Raw genomic sequence first — 27,623 nt, forward strand, 5'->3', positions numbered from 1 at the left:
CAAATGAAGTAGAAAATATCTCCTAGAGTTTTCCTCCAAACATGAATCCAGCTTGCTTGAATACCTGTGGTCAGGGGACGGTCATTGTGCTGACCTGCGGGGGCTTTGAATCCACTTCACTGTGCACTGAGCAATGACTTCTTCCTCTGCTTTCTATACATTAACCTGCTTATTATATTTTACTTTATTTTTGGTTTGTGTATCTTCAAATAGTCATTTTTTTCTGGAAACAACTATCAGTTTAGCAGATGCATTTTTATCTTGCCTTTTAACTTTGTTATTTCTAATCTGAGATATAAAGAGAGCAAGAAAGCAATAAAGATATGTTAAATACACAAAAGATTTCACACATAATGGGAACTGAAATTCCTCTGAGTCCTATGCCCTTGATAGATCACAATGCCATTTTTTTATAGAGGGAAAGCTGACATAATTATGTGAATCTTTTAGGTAGATATGTGAAATTCATTTTGAAGGGACTGGTTTCCAAAGTTTCTGGTTCAAAGGATGTAATTTGCAATAATGAAATATTCTTACATATTTACATAGAAATTGTTATTTTCATGAGAAAAAATCAAATGGTACTTGCATCAACTTGCATGCAAAGTGTTTTTTGTATGCAAACAATAATAAGTACAAGACCACCATTGTATTCTTTTGTACACTACACATGATGTTAAAAGAGCATATGAAGCAAAAATTATCAGTGGCATTTGGCTTCTACAACTAAATAATCCCAATATTGAGTGTGATTCTCAACTCTTGCTTTCCATCCCTCAGTTTGCTCTCACTGCACACATTCTCCAGATATGCACTGAGGTTATAGATTACAAAGGAGCAGGATGACCAAGTCCAGTTTAGTTAGATTACAGCCAGAGGAAGATGGGAATGGATGTATAAAGAATCTGGGTGGGGTAAAGTAGAAAGATTAAGCATTTACTAGTCTACAAGGTAAACAAAGACCAAGGCAGAAGGTTGTTCCTTTCTTTGTTCTTACCCTTCTTCCCAAACTTCTCTTCATTTTTTCACTTTCCACTTTTCTCTCACACATTTCCCTCCTGACTCTTTCCTGCCTTTTCAAAATCTGCCTGTGATCTAGAGACTAGTGAGTGAGGTGGCAGCCAAGCTCTGGAATAGCATCTCTAATTGCATGCCAAATTCATTTCCTGCACTAATCTTAAAAGGATGGATTGCTTTGTTTTGTTTTTGGTACTAGAAGTATTCAGATACCCTTGAAGAAACTACTCGGGAAAGTCAAGTTGTTAATAATTTCCAAGATACCTGTAGTGGTGTGTATTCTCTCCCATTTGCCAGAAGACATGGCAAATGGTTCTGGCTGAATGAGTTTGGGGCTGATGTCAGAGGTCCAGAGCCTCTATGAACTGAGGAAAACATTTCTCTTCAACTGTAGCTTCATCTGTATGGGAGAGGATCCAAAATACATGGAGGAGGTGAAAAATGATATTGGCCAAATATTTCCAGGAGAAAAAGAATATGCGATGTGTATTTGGAGATCTGGTACACCACCACCACCATCCCCAAGATGCTCTCTGGCCTGGTCAGTGAACAAAAGACCATCATGCTGGCTGTTTGCCTCCTGCAAATGTACTTCTTCCACTTTCATTCTAAAGTTTGCCAGATCATCATTGTGTCAGCCCCCTCTGCAACCCTACAGTCATGACGTCTCAGTTTTACATTCAGGTCACCCTAGGTTCCTGCTTCTGTGGATTCTTCAATTCCTCAATTATTTGGATATCTAAATTGTCTTTCTGTAGTTTGAATCAAATTTAGAATATCTTCTGCAACTTTGCTTCCTTCCTCAGTCACACATGCATGAACCCTAGCACATTTTTTTCATCCAGATTGTGCAATTTTGGGCCTCCCTGGTGGTGCAGGTGGTTGAGTGCCCCTCTGTGAAGCTGTCCACAGCCTCTGCAGCACAAGTTCAATCCCAGCCAGCAGGGAGAAACCCACATGGCGCAGAAGACCTCTCCTGTGTCTCCTGCTGCTCCCCTCAACAGTGTATTTCGTCAGTCTGCCTGTTCTGTTCCCCACTCTCTCTCTGGTGAATCCTCACAGTCCTGTGCCCTGATTCTTGAATAAATAAATAAATGTTAAAAAAAAAAAAAAGATTGTGCAATTGTGGACAGCACATGTGGTGCAGACACCATAACAGCTAAGTTGAGTTCATTGTTCCCTGAGTAGGACCATGTCCTCAAACATGTTATTTTTATAAGGCTTGTAGGATTTAGGCTTTTACAGTTTCCTTCAAGGTTGCTGTACCTAGATAATTATTAATGGATGGAAACATCAAGCAATTTCATATGAGATTTTTCTAATGATATGCTACAAATCATCCTTTAAAAGAAAAACATTTAGCTTTATGAGAAACCATCCCATTTCAAGTCTCTGCCCTTTATGTTCTGGTTTTCAAAATTAACGATTCAGAATAAAATGTCTGACTTAAAATAGCTGAAATATATGTGGTTGGCATTATTCATATCAGTTAACAATGATTCTTTCACTGTGTCTATTTAAATACAAATTGCTTTTTAATTAACCATCTAAATGGAGTCACACAACAATTCTCTGGAATAGGGAGATTAGTCCTTACTATTCCCATTATGCACTTAATACAATTTGAGCAAATGTCCAATGATCATCTGGTCATTAAATGGTGGAATTAAGCCTTCAAATTGGATGTCACTTTCAAAGCCATTATCTAAAGATTTAATTTCAATTTCATAGTTCACTGTATAAGGGAATATTGCTGCTTTGGGGTTTTCTTATTCAATGCAACAATAGCAAATAAATAAAACAGAGAATAATAAAAGTAGGGAGAGTGAGAGATAACAACGGTAGGAAAAGAAATCCCATTTTTTTAATAAAAATTACAAACTTGAATAATATTTTAATTCCCAAATAGAGTTAGCAAATAATGTTAGAGGATCTGAAATGATGACAGTTAAAGTAGATAAAGTTAACTACAAAAATGCCTTCTTTTTTTGGATGTATTAATTAATGTTTTGACTATTCTAGGAGGCAAAAATTGGAGACATTTTAAAATGAGAACTAATTCTGGAGAAGCAAAAACATAAGAAATTAAAAATAATGAAATAATAATCACCTCTATTCCATGGGGAAAATTAGTTGTACATAAAAGTTTACATAACTTTATTGGTAAAAGATAAGAAAATTGGATTCCAAAAAATCCACATGATATGAATTTTAGTAATGCAAGCTGAGGAGACTGATTTCAGAATTTTTGAATATAAAGTATCTCTTAAGCATTTCTAAGCATGGACTAGAAGATCTGATAACTGAGCAGAGGCTGGGGCAAGCTGAGCAGGGCAGATTAAGTTGGTATACGAAGTGCTGAGCTGCCCAGAGCTGATAACAAAAACCAAATACAACAGCCGTCCAAACTCCACCCACCCTTGTAAACTTGAATGCAAGACTTTTCTGCAGGAAGCTGCCTGTGAGAAATACTGGCTTCCTTTGTAGCCTCTCGGTGATCATGCCTAGAGAATACAGCACACAATTTCACAGATCGTACATGATGTACACCTCCACCATATCCATCAGGCTTCCTTTACCTGATTCTCCTGTATCAGGGTCTCTGTGTGATCAGGTTTGGAAAACTACAGAAGTATTTAGAAGGTCAGAGGTCTGAAGTCACTAAAATGTTCTCATCATACCCTTTCTTCATCCTAATACAGGTAAACAATTTGAGTGACTATAGAAACAATGTCAACCAAAAGAGACAAAAATGAGAGTGTGGGGCTGACTTTAAATTCAGCAGCTGCAGAGTAAAGACCAGAGAGCTGGCAGAGAAACTGCTTCAGGAATCTTACCTGGCTTCATGGTTGGAAATGCCATGAACCTCTTCCTTGCCCGTGTCCCGCACACTTCACCTTACTGTCTGCTCTAGGGACTGCTGATCTTACCTGCTTTTACTTTACTTCATAACAACAGTCTTCTTTGACTCTCTCTAAACATTTACAAATGCAGTAATCTCGGGATGACATTACTTCTCAGAAACTTTATTCATATAAAAATGGTGATGATAATACCTGTTTTACCAAATGTCCCGAAGAATAGAAATTAATGTAAATTGTTCATTTCAAAACATAAATTAAGACATAGCAGATTCTAATATATGGTGGGTCTTATCTTGTGGACAAAGACTTTAAAATATCCCCTCCCACTCCAACTCCAGACAGGCTCTTTGTTGGCTTTGATATAAGGCATTCCTAGGGTGTATGTTCCTGACTTTACAACCCAAATTTGTTTTAAATGTAAGAAGTCTATATGGAAAGGCAATACTGGACTTTCGAACACATAATTTAAAGGTCTCTCTGCGACTTTGGATTAAAAGATCCAAGAACAAGAGAAATCAGAAGTGCAGAACCTTGACCTATTCTAATAGAGCATGAAAGCTAGATTATTCAAATTGAATTTACTGAATGAAGTTTAGCCTAGATGTCCTTCGCACTATTTTCTTTTTATTTGTTTCATTTTTGGAAAGTTGCCTAAAAGAATTATGCCTTTAGGGCCTCCCTGGTGGTACAGGCAGTTGAGCACCACACTGTGAAGCTGTCCACAGCCTCTGCAACACGGCTTTGATCCCGGCTGGCCAGCAAGAATCCCACATAGTGAAGCAGACCTCTCCTATCTTGCCCACTGCTCCCCTCAGCAGTGTATTTCATCAGTCTGCCTGTTCTGCTCCCTACTCTGTCTATGGTGAATCCTCTCACCCTCCTGCGCATCTGGCCTGTACCCCGGTTTTTGTATAAATAAATTAATCTTAAAAAAAAAGAATTATGCCTTTAAAAAGAATTTGTTTCTTTTCTCTCCATTACAAAGAATACATAAAATAAGATCACATCTATTTCACATTTTAGAAGTCTGTCCTATTTTCATGTTTTCTGGAGGTTGTTAAAAATATGCAGTTGAATTTTGAAGAAACTGTTGAGTTGTCTTTTCTAGACATAGTTTGTATTCTGTAGTCAGAAGGTTGGATAACCCACAATTCCTTCTTGATGTATGATTCTCAGAATAAAATCTAAAACTTATCAAAGAAACAGATCAAAGAGACAGAACAGAACCTTTACAGAATGTCTTTATCATTCATCTGTGACTGTTTTTTTCCTAACTTTTCATTTAAAAAAAAAAAAACTTGCTTTCATTTTTTTGTGTGAAGGCCTATTGACAAAACTTTGAGAGCCATGTTCCCCCCAATCCGCTGAGTCATCAGGCAGCTGTGAGTTAGTAGCTGCCTCAGCGAAATCTGTCTCCTAAAGATAATGTAGTTTGTAGTTGGCGGGATTCTGGGTCCAAAGAGGAGGCAATTTTGTGTAGGTTTTTTTTTTTTTTTTTTTTTTTTGGTCTTGTCTCTGCAACACATGTAACACTTCTCTCTGAATTAGAGGAGACAATTCATGTGAATGTTTCCTCTCTGTGTCTCTGATACATTTTACCTTGCAGGTTAGATTCTAGAAGGAGAGCTCTTTTCAAAGGAAACCGTGAGTACAGAATTCTTTGCTGTACAATTTGTCATCAATACAATCAGGAAAACTGTGTCCTTTGAATTCTCTGTATTATCTTGACAGAACCATTGAGAATGATTTCTTGGCTTTTGAGAAGTTGAGAAGTTTTTTTTTTTTAAAGTAGAGAAATTTAACTATTTTTGTGACTATTTCTCCTTTTTTACATTTTAAAAGGATGGGTTTATTAGGAAAAGGAAAAAGAAAAGAGAGTATCTGCATATTCACAGGTGGGCAGGAGAGCTGCCATGACTATCTCCCTTCAAAAAAGACCTTGAACTTGTGGCTATATAGTGACCCATCTATGTGGGTTCACACAGGGAACAACCAGGCAACTTGGAGCAAACTAATGCACAATAAAGACTTGAGTCTCTGTGGAATGATTTAAGCCTAAAGTCAAATTAGTAATAGCCATCCACTATGTTGCAAAAATATTCAGGAGGGAGGAGGAAGAATATTGAATGTTCTTGCTAAAATTAACGGGGAAAACTGTGTCCTCATGCACATGAGTGAAGGTGGGTCTAATGGAGACTGTGGAAATTGTCACAAATAGGTTGGATTCCTCTAGCAAGAAGGAGTATCTTAGATGGTTTGACAGTGGTTTACATTTGAAAGTCAGTTACTGACATGGTAATAATTTGAAAATTATGATAATCGGGTAGAAGATTTTTTTTATTTGTAACATTTGTGAATGACACAGATAAAAAAAAAATGTAAGCAATATATGAGCTACATTTTTTGACCAAGTAGTTTTTTTACTTAATTTCAAGAGCTTTAGAAAATACTTTTCCCAAGTGAAAAAAAAATTTGTCCTACATTTTCAAATAAGAAGAAACATTTCCAAACTTTTGTGTGTATTATTCATGATGTAAATAGCAAGCCATTTAAAATTATTCATTATATAAAGTTCAGAGTAATCAGTACTTGCCAATACCTTTTTAGCCATTGAAAACAATAAAATCATGTTTCTTTTTTATTTGTCTGAAAATCTGAGATTTAGCTCATTTAAACTTGTCCTCCATCATTAGTGCACATTAGTTCTATTTATAAGAATTAATAAATGTTGGTACAGGCTTATGTGAAAAGTGTTTTGAATGGTCAGCCTAATAACTGTATGTGGTCAAATTATATGAACGCACTACAGCCCTTATAACAACAGGCTTTCAAAGACTTAAAGATGTCTTGACTTAGGGCCAACATGAACAAATGCCCAGGATATATGAAATAGTCAGAATTTTAGAGATTTCAGAACTAGCAATATAGAGAGAAGCTTCTTATTTGCAGGTTATGGAGAGTGGTGGCTCAAAGGTGCTGGAGACAGCAGAAGAAATCCAGGAGAGGCGTCAGGAGGTGTTGGCTCGGTATCAGAGGTTCAAGGAGCTGGTTGCTGAGAGGGGGCAGAAGCTAGAAGAGTCCTATCACTACCAGGTGTTTAGACGGGATGCAGATGACCTGGAGAAATGGATCTTGGAGAAACTCAAGATTGCAGGCGACAAGAACTATGAAGATCCAACAAACATACAGGTCTCTCAGCGCCACTGATGTCCCCACTTGCCCAGAGATCTGTAGGGAGGGGAGCAGTGTTGTAAGAGTATGACTGTTAACTCTATGGGGATGATGTAATTAAAAGATTAGACTATCTTTAAAGGACAGTAATTCTACCTCTAAACAGCCCATGTCTTTAACATTTTAAGCCTCAGTATCTTGGTTACAAAGGAAACTCACTCTGGAGAGCATTCTTTTTTTTTTTTTTTTTTTTACAATTTATTTATTTATACAAGAGCTAGGATACAGGCCAGAGGTGCGGGAGGGTGAGAGAATTCACCAGAGACACAGCAGAGAGCAGAACAGGCAGACAGACTGAATACACAGCAGAGGGGAGCAGCGGGAGAGGCAGGAGAGGTCTGCTGCGCCATGTGGGTATCTCCCTGGCAGGCCAGGAATTGAACCAGTGCTGCAGAGGCTGCAGACAGCTTCACAGTGTGGCGCTTAACCTGCTGTGCCACCAGGGAGGCCCTGGAGAGCATTCTGTGAAAGTAACATTCTTAGGAAGTTAATCTTAACTTGATGTTGATATATTGTGACATTTAGGTTCTAAAGAGACATCCATACTCTAAACAACACTCTCCATAGAAAGACATGAGTTAAACCTGGGATTTTCCTGTTTTGTTTTGTTTTGTTTTGTTTTGTTTCCCAAATGGCTATTAATTTTCCTGGTTAAATCCAAATGAGAGGTTCCAAGAGGAGAGGTTTGGAGGACACTCCCTCCTGGAGCTATAGGATAGTATGTTGTCAGGATCAGAAGAAAGGGCTGCATGCCCAGACTGGCTCATGGATGTTGGAAAGGGAGGTCTGGAACCAGACCAAACTGACATCTGTTAAATGCATCAATTTATATAGGACAAGAGGAACATAGTCTGGCTTGAAAAAACCTCAATTAAAATAAACTTAATGATCATCTTCCTCATTCTGTTCTACGTTCAATAGCACTTAGTTACTTCTCTTTTTAAAACAGAGAACTCTATGTGTTTTACTCCTTCATTCTTACAGAAGATAATTGAACTTCAAAATAACAAAGGAATAACTGGAAATTCCCCCAAGTGGCAGGAACATTGAAAAAAAAAAAAAAAAGCTACCTCTTTGCTCCCTGACTTTAAACCTGGGACTGTTTCAAACTCTAAGTAGTCACTTGACCCAGAGGGACCATTTATTTCAGCATGTCATAGCTTATCACTTAATCTAAGTTGGAAATGAGTCATTCTGCCTAAAAGTAAGAAGAGAAACAAATGGGCCTCTTTAAGCTCCAGAGCACTTAAAACCTTAAACTTCGATTTCCAATCTGCAGGGAAAATATCAGAAGCATGAATCCTTTGAAGCAGAGGTGCAAGCAAAATCAAGGGTCATTCCTGAGCTGGAAGAAATCAGGAAAGTTCGATTTGCTGAGGGTCATTTTGCCCATGAGGATACCAAGGTAAATGTATGGTCAGGGTCTCCAAGAGAAGCTTCTAGTTATTGATTATGCTTTCATTGATTTTGCCATGTATAAATCTCAATGTCTCTGGCTTGAAACTAGGGCTCCTGCCACTAAATTTTTACTGCACTGTGCTCCTTGTGGGAGAAGAGCTGGTATTTCATTCCACCTTGTCCATAGCAGGATAATTTGGCATAAGACCAAGCCCATGCCAACTCGGCTCCACATTTCCTGACCAATAAATTTTCCCAAATGTCATTTCTCATCATTTCTTCTAATCTCAAGATTCGTTGTCCTTTAACTTCTTCAAACAGGGCTGTTGTCCCACCCAGTTCTTCTCTGAAGTGTCTCTTCCTTTGTCTACACTGCTCCTTTCTCTTCACCATCCATTGCTGGGACCACTCTTGCTGTTCTCCAGATGCTGCTGTTTATATTTCTCCTACAACCCATGACTTCAGAAAAAATCTTCCCTGAGCACTGAGAGTCACTACAACTTTGGAACCCCTTATTAATGCATCAGCTCTATTCTGACTCAGTCTGTGTGCTCTGCCAACATGTTTGGGCTGATATAGTTGATTCAGGATCTCTTTTGCATAAGGGATTTTTTACCTTTATGTTTGTAATTGTGAAAAAACAAATCTGTATTACAGATTTAAAAATCAGGATCTTTTCATGTTAACCTAGATAAAATCTACCCCATTTTATTGTCAGCCAAGTGGGACTGATCAGAGAACACAGATTTGAACCAGAGTAGAACCTTATTAGAAAGAAGAAAAGTCTCAAAACTTATTCATTGATATAAAGTAGAAATCATTTTTGAATTATTCACAGGGGTTGTGTGTGTGTGTGTGTGTGTGTGTGCCAACAATGTCCTTCCTTCATTCAAATATTTGAGCAATGCCTGAAACAACAGAGTCCCTGGGGTTATCACAGGCAGGTGCTCTGTGTGCTATGTGCAGTGGGGTGACCAAAAAATGCAAAATTCTTGAAGACATGACATAGATGATACCCTCAATTTTTCAAGATATATAAGACATGGTCTTCTAAGCTAAACTGAGTATCAATACTCTCAACTATATACCCTAAAATCCTTTTGCTGTTGTCTGATTTCCTTTGTAGGTGAGCAAAACTGTAGCTTTATCCTTTCCAGCAAACAGTTCATGTTATTTCTGCCATGTCTTTGCCAGGCCTTGGAACACTCTCTTGCCATCATCTAAAATTCTTTCTGCTTCTCAAGGTGCAGTGCAAACAAGTACTCTTCTTTGAATCCTTATTCCACCCTGTCATATTGTTTGTAACCACTTCATCCTCTAAAACCCCAAAGCATTTTTATTTTTTTTTTAATATTAAATTTTATTTTTATATTCCCCCATACAATTGCAAACGCCCCATTCTGACCCCAATCCTTCCCCTCCCGCCCCCCACCCCCCAAAAAGTGTCTCTGGTTCATAGTTTTTTGTTGATTTTGATTTTCACTTTCTTATATTCATTTTCCTGGTCCCTTATTTAAGTTTTCTAGATTCCTGCTATGAGTGAGACCATCCGGTATTTTTCTTTTTCTTTTTGGCTTATTTCGCTGAGCATGATCCCTTCCAGCGCCATCCATGTTGCTGCAAATTGCATGTGTTTATCTTTTTTGAATGCTGAGTAATATTCCATGGTATATATGTACCACATCTTCTTGATCCAGTCATCTATTTTTGGGCATTTGGGTTGTTTCCAAAGCTTAGTTATTGTAAACAGTGCTGCTATAAACATAGGTGTGCAGGTGCTCTTTGGAATTGATGTTTCTGTGTCCTTTGGGTAAATACCTAGGAGTGGAATTGCTGGATCATATGGAAGCTCTATGTTTAGTAGGTCCAGAAATCTCCACACAGCTCTCCATAGTGGTTGGACCAGTTTGCACTCCCACCAACAGTGCACAAGAGTTCCTTTTTCTCCACATCCTCGCCAACATTTGTTGTTGCTAGTTTTTTTAATATGTGCCATTCTCACTGGTGTGAGATGGTATCTCATGGTAGTTTTGATTTGCATTTCCCTGATTACAAGTGATGTTGAACATTTTTTCATATGTCTGTTGGCCATTTGCATTTCCTCTTCAGAGAAGTTTCTTTTTAGCTCTTCTGCCCATTTTTTGACTGGATTATTTTCTTTGTTGTTGCTGAGTCTCATCAGCTCTTTGCAGATTTTTGTGATCAGTCCTTTATCATTAGTGTTGTGTGCAAAAATGTTCTCCCAGTTGGTGGGGTTTCTCTTTGTTTTTGTTATTGTCTCTTTTGCTGTGCAGAAGCTCTTTAATTTGATGTAGTCCCAGCTGTTTATCTTTGCCCCCAAAGCATTTTTAAAGCATTTCTGTAATGGAAGATCATGTTTGATTTGGTTTAATGGTCATTCCCTACATAGCCCATTTCCTCTTGTAGATTTGTGTTGAACTAGTGCTAGTGCAGAGGAGGCATTTTTATCCAGGTCTTTTTCTGTACAAGTCTCCACCTACCCCACAGCATCTGTGCCTGAATGGCTTTGCTCCCTTCCCAAAGGTCCACCTGGAAGAGCTGCGGCGCCTATGGGACCTGCTGCTGGAGCTGACTCAGGAGAAGGGCACCCTGCTACTGCGTGCCCTGAGGCTCCAGCAGTACCTGCAGGAGTGTGCAGACATCCTGGAGTGGATCGCAGACAAGGTACAGCACTTCTCATCCTGCTGCCCTTTATCCCATAGCAACCTAGCGAAGGCTATTCATTAAGAAATCAGAATGTCTGTACCTGGACTTGCTCCCTTGTAAGGATGAATTTTGGTAAATATTTGGGGTGTCTTGGAGGTTATTACTACTGTAGGAGAGTAGGTCTGAAGGGATGGAATTGAACATGGAAAACACAGGACTATACAAAAATCATTGGCGGATGGTCTGTGCATTGAAAATGAGTGAAACCTGTCTCCTCCCAACTTCTGTGATGCCTGACTCCTTCTAGATGTTTGCTTTTTTCTGGGTGTAGGCTGAGAGTCTTGGCAGCTCATTCCCTGACCCCTGTCTCTCAGTCTCGGTCATTATGGAAGTTTCTATTTTTCTAAATACTTAAAAAAATAATACTGTAATTAGGACTGAAAATTTGCATAAGTAAGTGCTTGACACAATGCTTTTATTGATACCAAGTATGTCAAATTACGTAGAACAGGATGAATTTATTATGTTTCAAATATACATTTTAACTTTTAACACATAAAAGGGTGCTTCCCCCATTTGAGAAACAGGAGGGAGGGGCTTAGGGCATTTGACTTGCAGGAATTCCTCAATGATTTCTGGTGACTTGTCTGTCTGCAGGAGGCAATAGTGACATCGGTGGAGCTGGGTGATGACTGGGAGCGCACAGAGGTTCTGCACAAGAAGTTTGAAGAGTTCCAGGTGGACCTGGCAGCTCGAAAGGGCAGAGTGGATGGAGTAAACCAATATGCCAATGAGTGTGCTGAGGTGAGAGCCCACCTAGGGAAAGAATCTGGCCCTCAGGGAGAACTTCTAAGCATTAGTAAGTGGACCAGGGGGATATAGAACATCGAGGGGGAGCAGAAGGGCCCTGCAGTGACACTCCCAGATCAGTTTCTTCTCTCCAGTCCCATCACTTTCCGGACCATGGAATCGGAGGTGTGAGTGTATGAGTGTGTGTGTGAGTGTGAGTGTATGAGATGTGACTGTTTGGGTGTGTGTGCAGTGTAAATGTGACTATGAGTGTGTGTGTGTGAGTGTAAGTTTGTACGAAAGTATAGGGATGTGAGTGTGTGAGTGTGTGCATGTAAGACTGTGTATGTAAAGTGTGTGTGCAGTGTGTGGATGACTCTGTGAGTGTGTGTGTAAGCATGTGTGTGTAAAACTGTGTGCATGTATGTGTCCTCAAAGAGGCAACTCCTGCCTTGTGCTGCACTGATTACTACTGTTTGTGCCACACTCTGTCTTCATGAAGAACCATCATAAAGTAGCAAAGAATATAAAATAGCGGGGGACTGGCATAGCATACATGACATCATTCCCATGATTCTTTTGTGGGGGAAGGATTGAGGGGCAGGTTGTCTTTCTACTTAAGGAAATATCCGAGAAGATACATGCAGGGTGTGGGAATAAATAACCCCCTTGTGTGTACGACAGCTGGCAAATCAATCTGATTTTACATGTTCATAAAAGAATAGAAATGGCAATAGCTGGCTATTGTGCTTTTCCATTGGTGTCTCATCCTTCCTGCAGCACTGTCATGGGAAGATCTTTCTGTATTAATCGAACAAGATTTCAGGGTGAATTGGAGTAGGGAAAATAGTCATTTTTTTTTTTTTTTGCTGGATACATTTCAACATCCTTAAATTTTCTGCCTCTACTACCTCTCTCGTGGTGATTTTTCAGCTACCTATGACTGCCTTGCATTGGCCACAAAACTTAACATAGCAAACATCTTATTTCTTCATGAGTCATCAGTTCAGCTTGCAGTCCTGTGGCCACTTGGTGCTCTCGTGGCTGCAATGCTCTGGTGGGAGGAAGATCCAGAATAACTTTGTTTTTATGTCAGGGTCTCAGTGAGGACAATGAAGTTCTTCTCCACATGGTCTCTTGTGTTCCATGCCTTTTTATGTGTCAGTGCTCCACGAAGGTGCAGACAGACTGAGAGTCCTCTTGAGCCCAGTACTGGAGCTCAGAATGTCATTCCTGGCCTATTGGGAAGCAGGTCACAGGCCAACCCAGATCCAAAGGAGGAAACAGACTCCACCTCCTGCTAGGAGGGCCTTGCAGTACAGCATGCAGCCGGCTCTCTAGTCTACATGGGAAGGGTTTATTCCACCTGGTACAGTGTGTCCTTTGCTGCCTTGGGAGGGTCTACACAGCTGCAGAAGAGTCATATACTCTCGAAGGAGGATGGAAAAATTCTGCCAGGACAGATTTCAGAATGGGAATAGAAATGGGGAGACACAGGGACAGGTGCAGTAGTGAGACTGGGGCACGTGGCAACTACTCAAAATTACCAAGCATCAAAACAGGATGATGCCACTTACTTAATCTGGTATTTGTAAATCTCATGCTCCAGATGTCATTTGCAAAATTTTTGGAAATTTTTTGCAAAGTTGGATGTGTATACATGTAATTCTGGGAAATGGAAATAACTTTTACAGCATTCTCAAAGTTACCAGGAACCCCAAGGAGTTAAGAGCCACCACATTAAAGTTTAGAAAACGAAGTCATATTTATTATACAAAGGGAATTTTCTGGTTTTTTTTTTTTTTTTTTTTTCAGAATTTTCAGAGATTTGGCAAGACATCAATGAGATGGAGTTCTAAAAATTTTAACACCATGAATAACACCCTGTGTAGTAGTCAGTCCAGTGTTGTGGGCAAAAGATACAGTGTTTGATAAGTTGGTTTTGTAGATTCTAATGATGTGGATCAGTTCAGAGCTAGGGAGCACAGCTAGGTGAAGTTCAGTGTCTGGTTACGCAGTCACGGTCTACTGCTGCAAGGCATGAACCAGTGTGCAATGAGGGGTTTACATGGAGAACAGAATAATCTCACTTTGCTGACTCCAGCTTTGGTTTCCTCCCACAGGAGAACCACCCTGAGCTGCCCCTGATCAAGTCAAAGCAGGACGAGGTGAATGCTGCCTGGGGGCGTCTCCACGGCCTGGCCCTCCAGCGACGGAAAACCCTATCCAATGCTGCAGACCTCCAGAGATTCAAAAGGCATGGACCTGGGCACCACATTATGGGAGTTCTGTCACAGCCCCAAGTTTGTCCTCTGTGTCTGCCTCTCTCTTCTATTAATAATTAGTGGCCAATCCCTCAAACCATACAAAATCATGTGCCTGTCTTGAAGACAGCAAAGGAGAAGGTACTTAAGAAAACCATGACCCATGCCATGGCCAAGTGTGTGGAAACTGAAGCCCAACGCACTAAGATTAGCTCAGGAGAATTAGTGATGGAGCTCTGCAGAGGTGAGGAAAGCAGATTAAGATTTGGGTGAGGGTGGAGGTGGATTTAAGAAGTAAAAAGACATCCCTGAGGAGGTAACTCAGGCAGGGGAAGTGTCTCTGGAGGCTCAGTGGGCAGGATGTCCAGGTCCCTAACATCCAAATGGAAACCGCTAAAAGCCAGAGCTCTTCATGGGGCTGTTTGCAGTGGGGGTGAGAGGTGGGTAAGCTAGGCTTTGTAGTGTGCTCCGTTTGCCCTGGAATGTCTGCCACTCTCTGGTTGGCACTCACCTGGCTGCCTGGCAGGGATGTGATGGAAGCCATCCAGTGGATCAAGGAGAAGGAGCCTCTACTCATGTCTGAGGACTATGGCAAGGACCTCGTGAGCTCCGAGGCTCTGTTCCACAGTCACAAGGGACTCGAAAGGAACCTTGCTGTCATGCACGACAAGGTAAGCCAGCTGGCTGAGTCTGGCTCTGAGCTGGAAGAGGCATCGGTGCTGCCCTGCCTCCAGAGCCAATTCATGATTTCCTTGAAGGAGCAAGTCAGTGCTCCCTAAAGAGAACTCCTCACTCTAGTGAGGGCTTGTACAGGAATACTGGAAATCCTTTGTTTAAATTTATTTTTATTTAAATACACATTAATGTTTTGTATACTCTCGTAGGTTTTTGGTAACACATTTTGTGACTAAAAAACAAGCCCCCTGCCCCCCAAAAGCAACCCCAAGAATGGTCCCCTCATTTCGGTATTCTGTGGCCACAGTCTTCCTTCCCATCTAGACACAGTGTCCTCTACTGCACCTGGAGACTCTTGTTCTTTTGTCCTTCGCTCAGTAGATCAGGGAAGCATTTTTCTCTTCCCCTTTTAAAATAAACTTGAGACTCTCACAGCCTCTTACTAAATCTGTGTTTGGATTTTCTTCTGAAAGCTGGGAAGCCTGCTCTTGTACCGGGGGGCAGATTCAGACACTAGAACTCAGAGCTACCCCATGTTCTAAATGCTTCCATCTACGCTTCTTACCCATCCAACTCTCACCAGGACCTAAACTAGGGACTCCTCACAACACCAGCTGAGTCTGCAAGGGAAAGACAGCGCCTGCTGTGCAGCTCCAACCCCTGTCCAGTTTCTAAGGCTGCCTCATATCCACCTCTCATTTTTCTTTAACCTTTGGCCTTTTTCCTAATAATGAATAAGAAAATACTATGGTCTGATGAATAATGACAAATTGAAACCCTAGGCAACACCTGATAATATTTAGTCTAAAGAGGAAAATAAAATGTGGGAGGTCACCTGAGTCTGAGCTCTTAGGAATTGTGGTCAAAATGCTTTGGCATGACTGAATTTTCTCAACAGAAATTTCCCTGGGTGGAAATGTCTTTCTGATTCCCACAATAATATCTGGGAAACAATATAGAAGGTATGAGGAATGGACTTGGGCCCAAATCTTATTTTTGACTCTTACTAATGGAAAGATCTTGAACAAATAAAATATTTTACATCTTAGTTTTCACATAGGGGAAGAACAGCAATAACTTCACCTGTTAATATTAGTAAGTGGTGAATATAAATTGAGAAAATGCATGTGAAGTACTTAGCACAATGCCACAGTGCTCAGTAAATGATTAATGTATTATTAATATACTACCTTCAGATGTTAATATAAATATTTGTATAAAGATGTATTTCTAAATTGTTATTTATATGATGGGTTTGTTGCATACCTTCCATAAATCTTTGCCAAGAGGAGTCAGAATGCTGGCATTTCCCATGAGATTTCTTCTTCATCCCAAAGGTAAAAGAGCTATGCGCCAAAGCAGACAAGCTGAAGATTTCCCATCCTTCAGATGCCCCTCAGATCCAGCAGATGAAAGAGGATCTCACCTCCAACTGGGAGCATGTTCGTGCCTTGGCCACCAGCAGATATGCAAAGCTGCAGGCCTCTTACTGGTGGGGAACCCCTCCTCTCTGTTGCTTTAGCTATCTCTCCTGTATCAAGTGGCCCATCAAAGGCAGAAATAAAAGAGTAAACATGATAAAATAACAGGGAATTCAGACCTCAGTGGAGGAAATAGAAGCTTTAATTTTCTGATCAAAGTGACATGCAGTCCAGCAAAATACTCAGCATGACCTCCTCCCGCCTACACTCCTTTTCTTTCTCTGCATAGCTGCAGGATGTCACTGCACCCCTCTGTTTCCTCAGAATAGTGGTAGGGTGCTGTGATGTCACCCAGAAGCTGGAAAGCTTTGGAGGAACATCAAAACTGACCCTGGCTAAGAAACTGAATTTCCAAGCTGAAAAGAATAAAAAGAAATCCAGTTTTATCTCCTTAAAGTGGATTACAAAATACTGGACATTGTTTTCAGTAGTTAATTTTTATGATTAGTCTTTAAATCACCAAAAGAGAGCATTTATCTTATTGTTATGATTTCAAACCAAACAATGACATTTAAATGGGTAACTTTTTGTGGTTTCTCTTTTTGTGGTTAATAGGTTAAGCTGAGTTGAGATATAGGAGGCGGGGATATTCGGGGGTCCCTAAGCGTAGCTCTACTTCCCTTTCCAGACAAGTTTCCTCTTGGCTATATCTTAGTGCTTATGTATTGGCCACTTCAAGTCCTCTGAGTGGGTACGACCTTGTGACCAGGAAGTGTAATATACAGATGTGCCTCGCACACAAGGACCCAGCTACCTAGAATTATACACCTGGAGCAAAGGAACTCCCTGTGCCCAAAGGAACAGACAGTACACCAAGGAACCCAGGGGTGCCATCAGGGCCTTGAGTGTGCTGCACATCTCAATTCAGTCCAGCTTCTCTCTTCCTCCAGTCCACTTGGTTGCTTCTCCTCCCTGCCCTTCCTTTCCCCACAGGTACCAGCGGTTCTTGTCTGACTATGAGGAGCTCTCAGGCTGGATGAAGGAGAAGACCGCACTGATCAACGCTGATGAGCTGCCCACGGACGTGGCTGGTGGGGAAGCCTTGCTGGACAGACATCAGCAGCACAAGGTGGGGGCCCAGCAGCAGGGTGAGGGAGGAGACTAGCTCATGTCAAAGATGCAGAAGGTTTTGGCTGTGTCCTAAGACATTTTGTCCTGTGGCCACAGCATGAGATTGACTCTTACGATGACCGTTTCCAATCTGCGGACGAGACTGGACAAGACCTGCTGGATGCCAATCACGAGGCCTCCGAGGAAGTTCGGGAAAAGGTACTGTAGTCTCACAGTCTGTGAAATTTTGATAATCTTTAGCCCTCACTTAATCTCATAATAATATGAGGCCCTCTGAGGGGTATGAGGGGGGACGTCATGTAGACAAGTCAGCAACAGAACCTTCTGCTCACACCACTACCTTCACAAGTTGCTTTAGGGAAATGAAATTGAAGTCCTGAGGATAGGATGCTACCTCACCACCAAGACTTTGTTTCATCACCTTAGCTCATTTCTTCAGCTCACCTTCTACCTGATATAATAGCTCCATGCTATCACACCTTGTCACACCTGTCCTGTTCTATCACTTTTCCTTGCTCTCCTCTAGGTAAAAATACAGAGAAAATATTCATCTTTGGTTCCCTAAGATGCCAGGAGAATGCGTGGCTCCTGGCTGGAGTCTGTACCTTCCTTCTCTCCTCTACATAACCGCAAATCCAACTGATCTTCCTATATCATGTTTTTCAGGTTTACATTAAATAACAGGAACATTTGAAACTCTCAAAACTCCACTGAGTGGAGAACCAGGTTTGCATCATCCTAACCTGGGTCATGAGGGCTGACCTCAGCCCTGACCCAGGAGATGCTAGGAAGGTGGTGGCAATCACCAAACTCTGTGGGACCACAGTTAAAATAAGATTGGTCAGTTTCTTTGCATCTCATTACCTTCCAAGCACAAGCTCCAGCACTGTGTGATAGATGAGGTTGGGGTAACCACATTTGGAACTGCCCCAAAACTCTATGGGAGCAATATAATGTGGATTTTACTATTAACAATTTTCTGCCACGGGATCAGCAGGACCCTAAGTTCTTGGACATTTACCTTTCATCCAGGGATTCTGAGAGTTTGTGCTGCCTTTTTCATGGACTTAATGCAGCAGCTAGATTAGTAGCTGGACTTTCTTTGATAGATGCTTGGGCAGAGGCAAAGGCTTTCATGGGTTTGAGAATGTACCTCCCTTTTCTCTTTCCTTACTAGCTCTTATTTGCCTTCAGAATAGAATGCAAAATTCTCTGTCTGATCATTGAAGTGTTCTGTGAACTTGGACATCACTAAATATCTAGCCTGTTTAGTCTCTGCCCTTTTCTCTGGAGCACCTGCATGTTCTAACAATGACTTAAGTAACTACCTGCTCGTGGTATTCTGCCCTACAATACTGACTATCCCCTCTTCAAGACTTTAAATTTCTGTTTCATGCTTTATCTCCTATACTTCTATTCCCTAGTTCTTCTAATCAAAATGAATCTTCTCTTGTTTATTTGTACATATTAAATGTGGTGTACCTCTTTTATGGCAGGCATCCAATTTTTCCTATACCATGATTATTAAAAGAAAAGTCCACTTTCTGTTCATTTTTATGTTTTTCAAAATGCCTTGCCCTTAATATATGCTCAGTAAATATATGCTACTATAAATTAATCATGTTCCCGGCACATTATCACTTCCTTTCCAAAGATGGCCATACTTGCCAACAACTGGGCAGCTCTGCTGGGACTGTGGGATGAGCGCCAGCGTCAGTATGAACATTGCTTGGACTTGCACCTCTTCTACCGTGACAGCGAGCAAGTGGACAGCTGGATGAGCAGACAAGAGGTACTCGGGGGCTCAGCTTGTGTCTTGAAGCCATTTCTCCCATTCCTTGTTAACCACCTTGATGACTGCCAGCATCCTAACAACCACTTCTAGAGCCAGAGCTTCTTCTGGGAACTGAAATGTGACCCAGGAGGAGAACACACTGGTTCTGTATATAAGACTCTTACAATATCTTTATGGCAGATGCATAGAAAAGTACTAACTATGGCTCCTGATTAGTCGATACACTGCTCTGCTGGTTCTCTCCATAGCAGAGAGGCTTTAACCTCCACTGAACATAAGGCAGAATGAATATCAAATTGCTAAGGGGTCAGGAAGAAAGAATTGTGATAAGTCAGAGTTTTGTAGAGATTTCTTGAAGGAGGTGAGTGGTCTTCTTGAGTCAGATTTTTATATATATATATATATATATATATATACACTTTTTTATTTTTGAGAAGGATCTTTCTGATGATACAGCTGTAATTAGGCCTGTTAAGTATATTTTATATGCACTTTCTATTGGTACATGGTTGAGTCCACATACCAATTTAAAATATGAATTCAATATATTTAGAGAAAATTATTCTTGTGGAGGAATATTTCTAACAAAAAGTGATTTTTCATGCATACCAGTTTCATGTCAACCTGAATATAAGTTTTATAAAGTAGCATTTTATTTTTTATTGTTACTTTTTTTAATTTTATTTTTATATTCCCCATACAATTGCAACCCCCTTATTTTGACCCCACTCCCTCCTCCCCCCCCCCCAATAGTGTGTTTCTTGAGTCAGCTTTGAGGACTCAGACTAGTGCTTGGATTGGCGGGGGGGAGAATTCTAGATGGACAGATCTAGACAAATACGTAATAAAGTTGTAAAAAGATGTAGGAAGGAAATCTGAAGCTCCTGCTGTTGGAGGTTTGTTTACCTGCTATTCTGCTTTGTGCTGCTTCCCATCTTGCTTTCCAACTCCCTTGTCATCTTCCCTAGTCCTTGTCTCAGAGATATTCCCAAGGGAATGTGTCTCACCAACAAAACATTGCTGCAGTACATTATTCTGTCTTCCATAGGCCTTCCTGGACAATGAGGACCTGGGAAACTCTCTGGGCAGTGTGGAAGCCCTTCTCCAGAAGCATGATGACTTTGAGGAAGCCTTCACTGCCCAGGAGGAGAAGATCACAGTAAGAAATGGGCCCGTGGACCTCCCTGGTGGCCTAGGGTTTAAGTCTCAGTGCTATCACTGCTATGGACTGCATTCCATCCTCTGCCAGGGAGCTACCCCACATGGTGCAGCAAACTTCTCCCATCTCACCCACTGCTCCTCTCAGCAGTGTATTTCAGTAGATCCTCCTGTTCTGCTCCTCACTTTGTCTCTGGTCAATGCTATTCCCAAATATCTGGCCTACACCTCAGATCTTTGTGAAAAAAGAAAAAGAAATGGGCACTGGTTGGGCCCAAATGAGCACCTCAGCTTCAGTTTGTTCATATCATCCTCTATAATATTTGTCCTTAGATGGAATCACTCCTATAGCTGGCAGTTGTAATTCAGGATTATTCTTAAAATAGAAAACATCTAGAAATACATTCATACCTATTTTTACCAACATAGTTCTTATTCCACAAAGCATGTTTAGAAAGTTTTTAAAAGACTTCAGACTATTTATACTTTCTGATAAAGTGCATTATTGTTGTTTTTTTTTCCTTAGTATAAATAGAAACTGTTGGATCCATATCTATAGAATCATCACTTCAAAATTTGAAATGTATTAGTTATTTTTCAGTTGTTTATTCTTCAGAATATCTACATTTATTTTTCTTTAGCAATATCTAGATATCTAAGTAACCCATTCTTTAATAGTAGATCCTCCTCTATGTGTTTCCTATCTAATGTTATTACAAATTTCCAGTGAAACTTAAATTGCAATGTCTCAGACAACAGGTCATTATATAAACAGGATGGTGTTGGCTTAGAGTCACATAACACACACACTCACAAACACACACACACACACACACACACCCCACCACCACTACCATCACTGCCAACAGCAGTAACAACAAAAATAATCAAATTCCAAGTCTTCCCTGCTAATCTTCAACCAATTAAGGGTTTAGTATAATTCCTGATTAGTTCATATACTTGCTCTGCTGATTCTCCCTAGTAAGACTGCACAGTGGGTAAAATAATTCTATTGTTTCTAAAGTGCTACCCTTTATTTTAGATGATTTTTATATTCCTAATCTATTAATCCATTAATCCATCAATTAATCCATTCTGAGCTTTAGCAAGTGAAGGAGTTCATAATGAATGTGAGTAAAAATTCACCTCTACAGTTTCTGAGTCCTTTCTTCATGTGGCTGGAGGATATATACATAAATGTGGATATAAATGCGATGCTAGGTACATGCATACACTGATCGCTGGACATGCTAAATGCTTCCTCTTAAAGATTTAAGGATAGGTCAAATATTAATCTTTCAGAGACATCAGAACTTATTTCCTACAATCTAGCTTAAAAAGTACTGTGGCATGGAAAGGATAGTGAATTTGCCCAAGGTAAACATTTTAAAAACAATTTATAACAAAATCAGAACTGGGACCCAGATCTTAAGACCCTCAAACTTGTCCTCTTCCCATGTTACCATGGTTCCTCCTTAACAGCTACCCAAACTGCAGCCACATGCTAGGTGATCACTGAGGGAAAACCACTCAATTTTTTTCCTAGACGTTGGACAAGACAGCAACGAAACTGATTGACAATGACCATTATGATTCCGAGAATATCGCTGCTATCCGGGACGGGGTATGTTCAAAGGGCCATATTTCCACCTCCCCTCCTGCACTCTGGGGTCAGGGAAGGTACCGGGGTCATCGTAGCCAAGATGGGCAGTGATTCCAGTGTGTCCATAATTGGTTCTGCTAAGTGAGTATGCTTCTGTTTTTGCAGCTGTTGGCCCGGCGGGATGCCCTGCAGGAAAGGGCCGCCATTCGACGTAGAATGCTGGAGGATTCATTGCTTCTGCAGCAACTGTATCAAGACTCAGATGACCTGAAGAACTGGATCAATAAGAAGAAAAAGTTGGCAGATGATGAAGATTACAAGGTAGGTATAGTTTTCCAGCCCTGGACATATTCATCCCAACTGTGCTTTATGGAATTAGTCTTGGAGTTGGCAGGACCATAGCATTCAGCACTGAACCTCATTTTTTTTTTTATTTTTTTAAGATTTATTTATTTATGCATACAGAGCTGGGGTGCAGGCCAGACATGCGGGGGGTGAGAGGATTCACCAGAGACAGAGTGGGGAGCAGAACAGGCAGATCAACTGAAATACACTGCTGAGGGGAGCAGCGGGAGAGAAAGGAGAGGTCTGCCACGCCATTTGGGAATCTCCCTGGCCAGCCAGGAATCGAACCCGCACTGCAGAGGCTGCAGACAGCTTCACAGCGCTGCACTCAACCTGCTGCACCGCAGGGAGGCCAACAGTATTTACTTTTTTAGATATAATTTACTCTTATATGTGTACTTATGATCTTTTTATATTTTTATATGAACAAGGACTGTACCTGCCTTTCTGTAAAACTCAGGAATGTGTATTTGTGTTCTCTAGAATAGTCATGGGTCCAGTATATGAAGGATAAACATATCTTCTCTACATGGGGAAAATGGGTGGGTGTTTCATGGCAGGAATGATGCAAATTTCATCTTTCAAGACAGTTCTGACCAATTGTTAAGCTTGTATGGAGTGTTATATTTTGAATGATCGTCAGAGCATGACCAGTTTCAGTAGAAATATAGGCACACATGTATTAACCATGCCTGCCATGTGTACAGAGCAAGTTGTCACAGAGATTCCTAAGTGCTGTCTGGCTCAGTGCTTGGACAAGGACAGTTGTCCCAAGGATCCTGTTTAAATCTAATCAGTTATATTTAGAGTGAGAAGTAATCCCAGGCCTCAAAACACTTACCCCTCATTTTTTTTTCTATTTATTTATTTATTCATTTATACAAGCACTGGGTACAGGCAGAAGCGCAGGAGGGTGAGAGAATTCACCAGAGCCAGAGCGGGGAACAGAAAAGGCAGACTTGATGAAATACACTGCTGAGGGGAGCAGCGGGCACAGCAGGAGAGGTCTGTGCGCCACGTGGGACCCTCACCAGTGGCCAGGGATCAAACTGGCGCTGCAGAGGCTTCAGGCAGCTCCGCAGCCCAGCACTCAACCGCTGTGCCACCAAGGGAGGGCCCACCTGCCCCTCATTTCTCAAATGATGATTCCCCTTTATCTTCTTTTGTCATCTCAGGATACACAGAACTTGAAGAGCCGTGTTCAAAAGCAGCAAGTCTTTGAAGAAGAATTGGCAGCGAATGAGAACCTGCTTAATAACTTAGAGAAAACTGGCCAGGAGATGATTGAAAGAGAGCACTATGCCTCTGAAAACGTGGCAGCTCGTGTGAGTGAGGTTGCCAGCCTCTGGAAGGAACTGCTGGAGACAACAGCTCAGAAAGGTCAGAAGCAGAGATTTGGTGAAAGGCTAATTTCTAAATCTAGAACCTCCCATTCTCGTCTTTGCCTGGTGACCTCTGTGAAAGGTCACTTGCTTTGCTGTGTCATCCTGTATTGGCTAAGAAATTTTTAAATCCGACCTAAAATTACTGTATTTCATGTTTTCTTCATACATCTGTAGGTTTTTTTGCACTGAAATGACTTGTTTTCTAAACTTTTTTTCTTTTTCTAAAATTAATGACTTAAATCAAACTTACATATTTTAGTTCAATAGACAAGCCTTTATGACCCAAGTTATTAAATCAGACAGTATAAGATTGTCAGGGTCACATGTGACGTTCCTACAATGTTATTCATATAAATGAATATAAATGAATTTGTTGCTTTTTTTCTCCTATCTGAAAACTCCTTAAAAATCCCCCATGACTGTCTGAATAGTCTGCATTTAACTTCACCTTTCACTCTGGAAAACTAATTCATTGTTATAATTAAAGCAAATCATGAGATTCCTTTGCCAGTGTTCTTGTTATGAACATCATCAGTAGACATGGCTGCCCAGTTTATAAAAGAGATATACTACACCGCTTGTCTTGAATGTCAACTTGATTTTGTTTTAGGAAAATGAAAACAACTTGCATATAGTAATAAGAAGTGCCCTTAAGGAAACACAGTAAATGCTTCACAGAAATAATGCAAATAATAATTATAAGGTCATAGAATTGAGAATTTAACAGAAAACAGTATGGGTAATCGAGGCATTTTCTGGAAAAGAAAATTGTGGAGGGTGGTTTGTGTTGAAGGACAGGAACTAACAGGGGTTAGCTCAATTCTGGGAAAGATATTTGTAAACAGACACTTCAAGATTTGAAACTGAGCAAGCACCAAGTTTTGTACTTCTCTTGAAAAATATAGTGCTTGGGTTAACTTTCATTTGAAAAAGACATCTGAAGAGCAAGCAACAAATGACATGAAAATACCCAAGATGATACCTCACTTGACACTATACCTTATTATCTTTGTTTTAAGAATACAAACATATTCAAAAAACAAATACCATCTAAATTCTACCACTTAAAGTGTTTTCTTATATAATCTCATTAGACAGTTATATTTTCCCCATTACAATATCAAAATAACATATTGCTCCTTAAGTGGGTGGAGGGTACATTTTCATGCAATGAGGAACAGTCATTGCACAATGAGGAATATGTCTTATACCAATGTCTGCTCCCAGGGACCCAGCTGCACGAAGCGAACAAGCAACTGCAATTTGAAAATAATGCAGAAGACCTGAGGCGCTGGCTGGAGGAGGTGGAGGGGCAGGTCACCTCCGAGGATTATGGAAAAGGTCTGGCCGATGTGCAGAATTTACTCCGGAAACATGGCCTCCTGGAGTCAGCTGTAACAGCTCGCCAGGTTTGTTGCTAGCTTTCTGGCTAACTGGTGAATATGCTCTGAGTACACACATAATGAGAAATTATTGTCAAGAGAGAAAGAGAACAGAAAACCAAAGGCAACATTTGGAGAGTTTCAGTTGGTCTACTGCCTATCCCTATGTCCCCTCTACTCCACCGTCTCCCAGCTCATGTCTTCTGTCAGTCCCGTAGCTGATAGGAGACTGTGCCCAGACAGTAGAACACTGTGCTGGGTTTTATTTGTAGCCTTGCCATTTACTAATTGTATGATCTTCAGTTTATCTGTTCACCTTTTTACACCTCTATCTCCATACCTGTAAAATAAGGTTGAATAAAATTCCCTCTCCTGTTCTGGCATTCTGTGAATCAAACCTTGGAAATACCTTTGATCCTGTCATTTTTATTGCTGTTAAGAGAGGTGAAGCCAATAGAAGTAAAGCAATTTCCCTGACACCACAGGACATATTAACAGGGTTAGGGCCATAATGCCGCTGTCTAGGATTTCAGTTCCAGAATGATCTTCCTAATATTTCACCAGACTCATTTTTCCAATAAGTTTCCAGAGTAAAATATGAAATGTGAGTTTTAGAGCACTCAGTAGAAACTTACTTCCAGTTGACTCATCTTAAGAGACTACTATAAACATTTTATGACGACAAATTGGGCAACCTAGAAAAAATGCACAAATTCTTAGAAACACACAAAATACCAAAATTGAATCAGGAAGAAATAGAAAGTCTGATCAGCTTGAGCATAAGTAAGGAAGTTGAAACAGTAATCAAAAGTTTCTAAAAAAAACAAAAGCCCAGGATCAGATAGCTTCACCAGTAAAGTCAATCAAATGTTCAAAAAAGAACTATTACCTATCCTTCTCAAAATGCTCCCAAAAATCAAGGAAGGAAAGTTTCCAAACACATTTTAAGATGCTAAAGTTACCCTGGTAAAGATGTGGCATATATGTGTGTGTGTGTGTTTGTGTGTGTATATATATATATATATATATAGAGAGAGAGAGAGAGAGAGAGAGAGAGAGAGAGAGAGAGAGAGCGTGGAATACTACTCAGATTTTTTTTTTTTTAAAAAAAGGTGAAATCCTGGCATTTGCAACAACATAAATGAATCTTGAGGGGATGATGCTAAGGGAATTTCTTTTCCCATGGAGAAAGGCAATTTGTAATCTCACACATTTGTGAAAGATAAAACAAAGCAAAAAAACAAACCCTAGATTATAAGAACCACTACTTAGTGATTACGAGAAGGGAAGTGTGGGTAAATTGGGTTAAAAGGATCAATCATAAAGTGATGGATGGAAACTAGACTTTTGGATGTGGCTACAATGTACTAGATAGATGATAGCAAGTAGATGGATAGATAGATGCCAAATTATAATGCCATGTACCTAAAATGCTTTTAATTTAATAAATTATTTTTATACCTTTACTAATTTTATAAATAAATCTTACTATATTTACACTTTAAAAATTATCCCCAAATTTTCAGTTTTCCTTAGTCATTCTACAAAAATGTTATCCTTTGAGATGTGGTTTGAGAACTACTTTTCTTTAAATAGCTCATAGCTGATGAAGTTTTTCTAGATGTAGTCATTTCTCCTGATCAAGTTCACTGATTTGCTCAGAGATCCTAACAGTGCTATAGAAATTGATTGTCCCCATGGGCCCCTCACCCCAAACCCCAGCCCCTCCTATTAATGATGGGATTTCCTGAACCCACTTTGTTTCTCTCTCAGGATCAGGTGGATACCCTCACAGACTTGGCTGCTTATTTTGAAGAAACAGGCCATCCAGATGCTGGGGACATACGGGCAAGGCAGGAATCCCTGGTTTCCCAGTTCAATGCTCTGAAAGAGCCACTGGCTGTCCGGAAGAAGAAGCTCATTGACCTCCTCCGCCTGCAACAGATCTGTAGAGACACAGAGGATGAGGAGGCCTGGATCCAGGAGACTGAGCCCTCAGCAACTTCCACCTACCTCGGTCAGTGCCACCTGGACAGACTGAGCTGCAAAGAGAAACCAAAATTTCAGCTCCTTTGAGAGAACTGCAATTGCAGCAGAGCTGGGGAGAAAAGTTTGCTCTCAGCTCCCTCCCCTCAGAGTCAGGGAAATTTGTCCAGTTCTTCATACAATTTGTTATAAATTCATATCAAAAAATTGCCCTCCTAAGTTCATATGTAGGTAGTACCATGAGTACAGGGCCCCTGAGAAGAGCTAGAGTCTTTTGTGCTACTTGCTTTTATACCTAAGCTATTACAAAGGTCTTGTACTGAGAGGCTTTGATTTGTGTTTGAGACACCAAGTGTTTTTGTATAGTTTGCTGGTTACTCCCTTTTATAATTAAGTAATCCATTATAAGGATGAAAAGGGTCAAGCGGCCAACAAAATCCAGATATTCCTGTCCTATAGAAGTTGTCTGTTCACCAGAGTTGGTGTCGATAGACTTGCACCAAAGTACAGAA

General features: G+C 40.5%; 1 protein-coding gene across 1 annotated transcript in view; it reads left to right on the forward strand.

Annotated features, from left to right (window-relative positions):
* The first annotated feature begins 5,438 nt into the window (after positions 1 to 5,438).
* Positions 5,439 to 27,623, forward strand: part of SPTA1 (spectrin alpha, erythrocytic 1) — a 60,389-nt gene continuing 38,204 nt past the window's right edge. The window contains exons 1-17 of the mRNA XM_037506701.1: positions 5,439 to 5,525; positions 6,831 to 7,070; positions 8,392 to 8,517; positions 11,055 to 11,195; positions 11,835 to 11,981; positions 14,090 to 14,223; positions 14,757 to 14,901; positions 16,243 to 16,397; positions 17,320 to 17,455; positions 17,554 to 17,655; positions 19,112 to 19,249; positions 20,301 to 20,411; positions 21,957 to 22,034; positions 22,179 to 22,334; positions 23,534 to 23,738; positions 24,971 to 25,152; positions 26,899 to 27,142. Of these exons, the coding sequence (XP_037362598.1) occupies positions 6,834 to 7,070; positions 8,392 to 8,517; positions 11,055 to 11,195; positions 11,835 to 11,981; positions 14,090 to 14,223; positions 14,757 to 14,901; positions 16,243 to 16,397; positions 17,320 to 17,455; positions 17,554 to 17,655; positions 19,112 to 19,249; positions 20,301 to 20,411; positions 21,957 to 22,034; positions 22,179 to 22,334; positions 23,534 to 23,738; positions 24,971 to 25,152; positions 26,899 to 27,142 (2,437 nt within the window). The 5' untranslated portion in view covers positions 5,439 to 5,525; positions 6,831 to 6,833. The remainder of the gene's footprint in view (positions 5,526 to 6,830; positions 7,071 to 8,391; positions 8,518 to 11,054; positions 11,196 to 11,834; positions 11,982 to 14,089; positions 14,224 to 14,756; positions 14,902 to 16,242; positions 16,398 to 17,319; positions 17,456 to 17,553; positions 17,656 to 19,111; positions 19,250 to 20,300; positions 20,412 to 21,956; positions 22,035 to 22,178; positions 22,335 to 23,533; positions 23,739 to 24,970; positions 25,153 to 26,898; positions 27,143 to 27,623) is intronic.

The sequence above is a fragment of the Talpa occidentalis genome, unplaced genomic scaffold (assembly GCF_014898055.3).
Source record: "Talpa occidentalis isolate TD23 unplaced genomic scaffold, MPIMG_talOcc4v2.1 talOcc4.12, whole genome shotgun sequence".
Taxonomy (NCBI): Eukaryota; Metazoa; Chordata; class Mammalia; order Eulipotyphla; family Talpidae; genus Talpa; species Talpa occidentalis.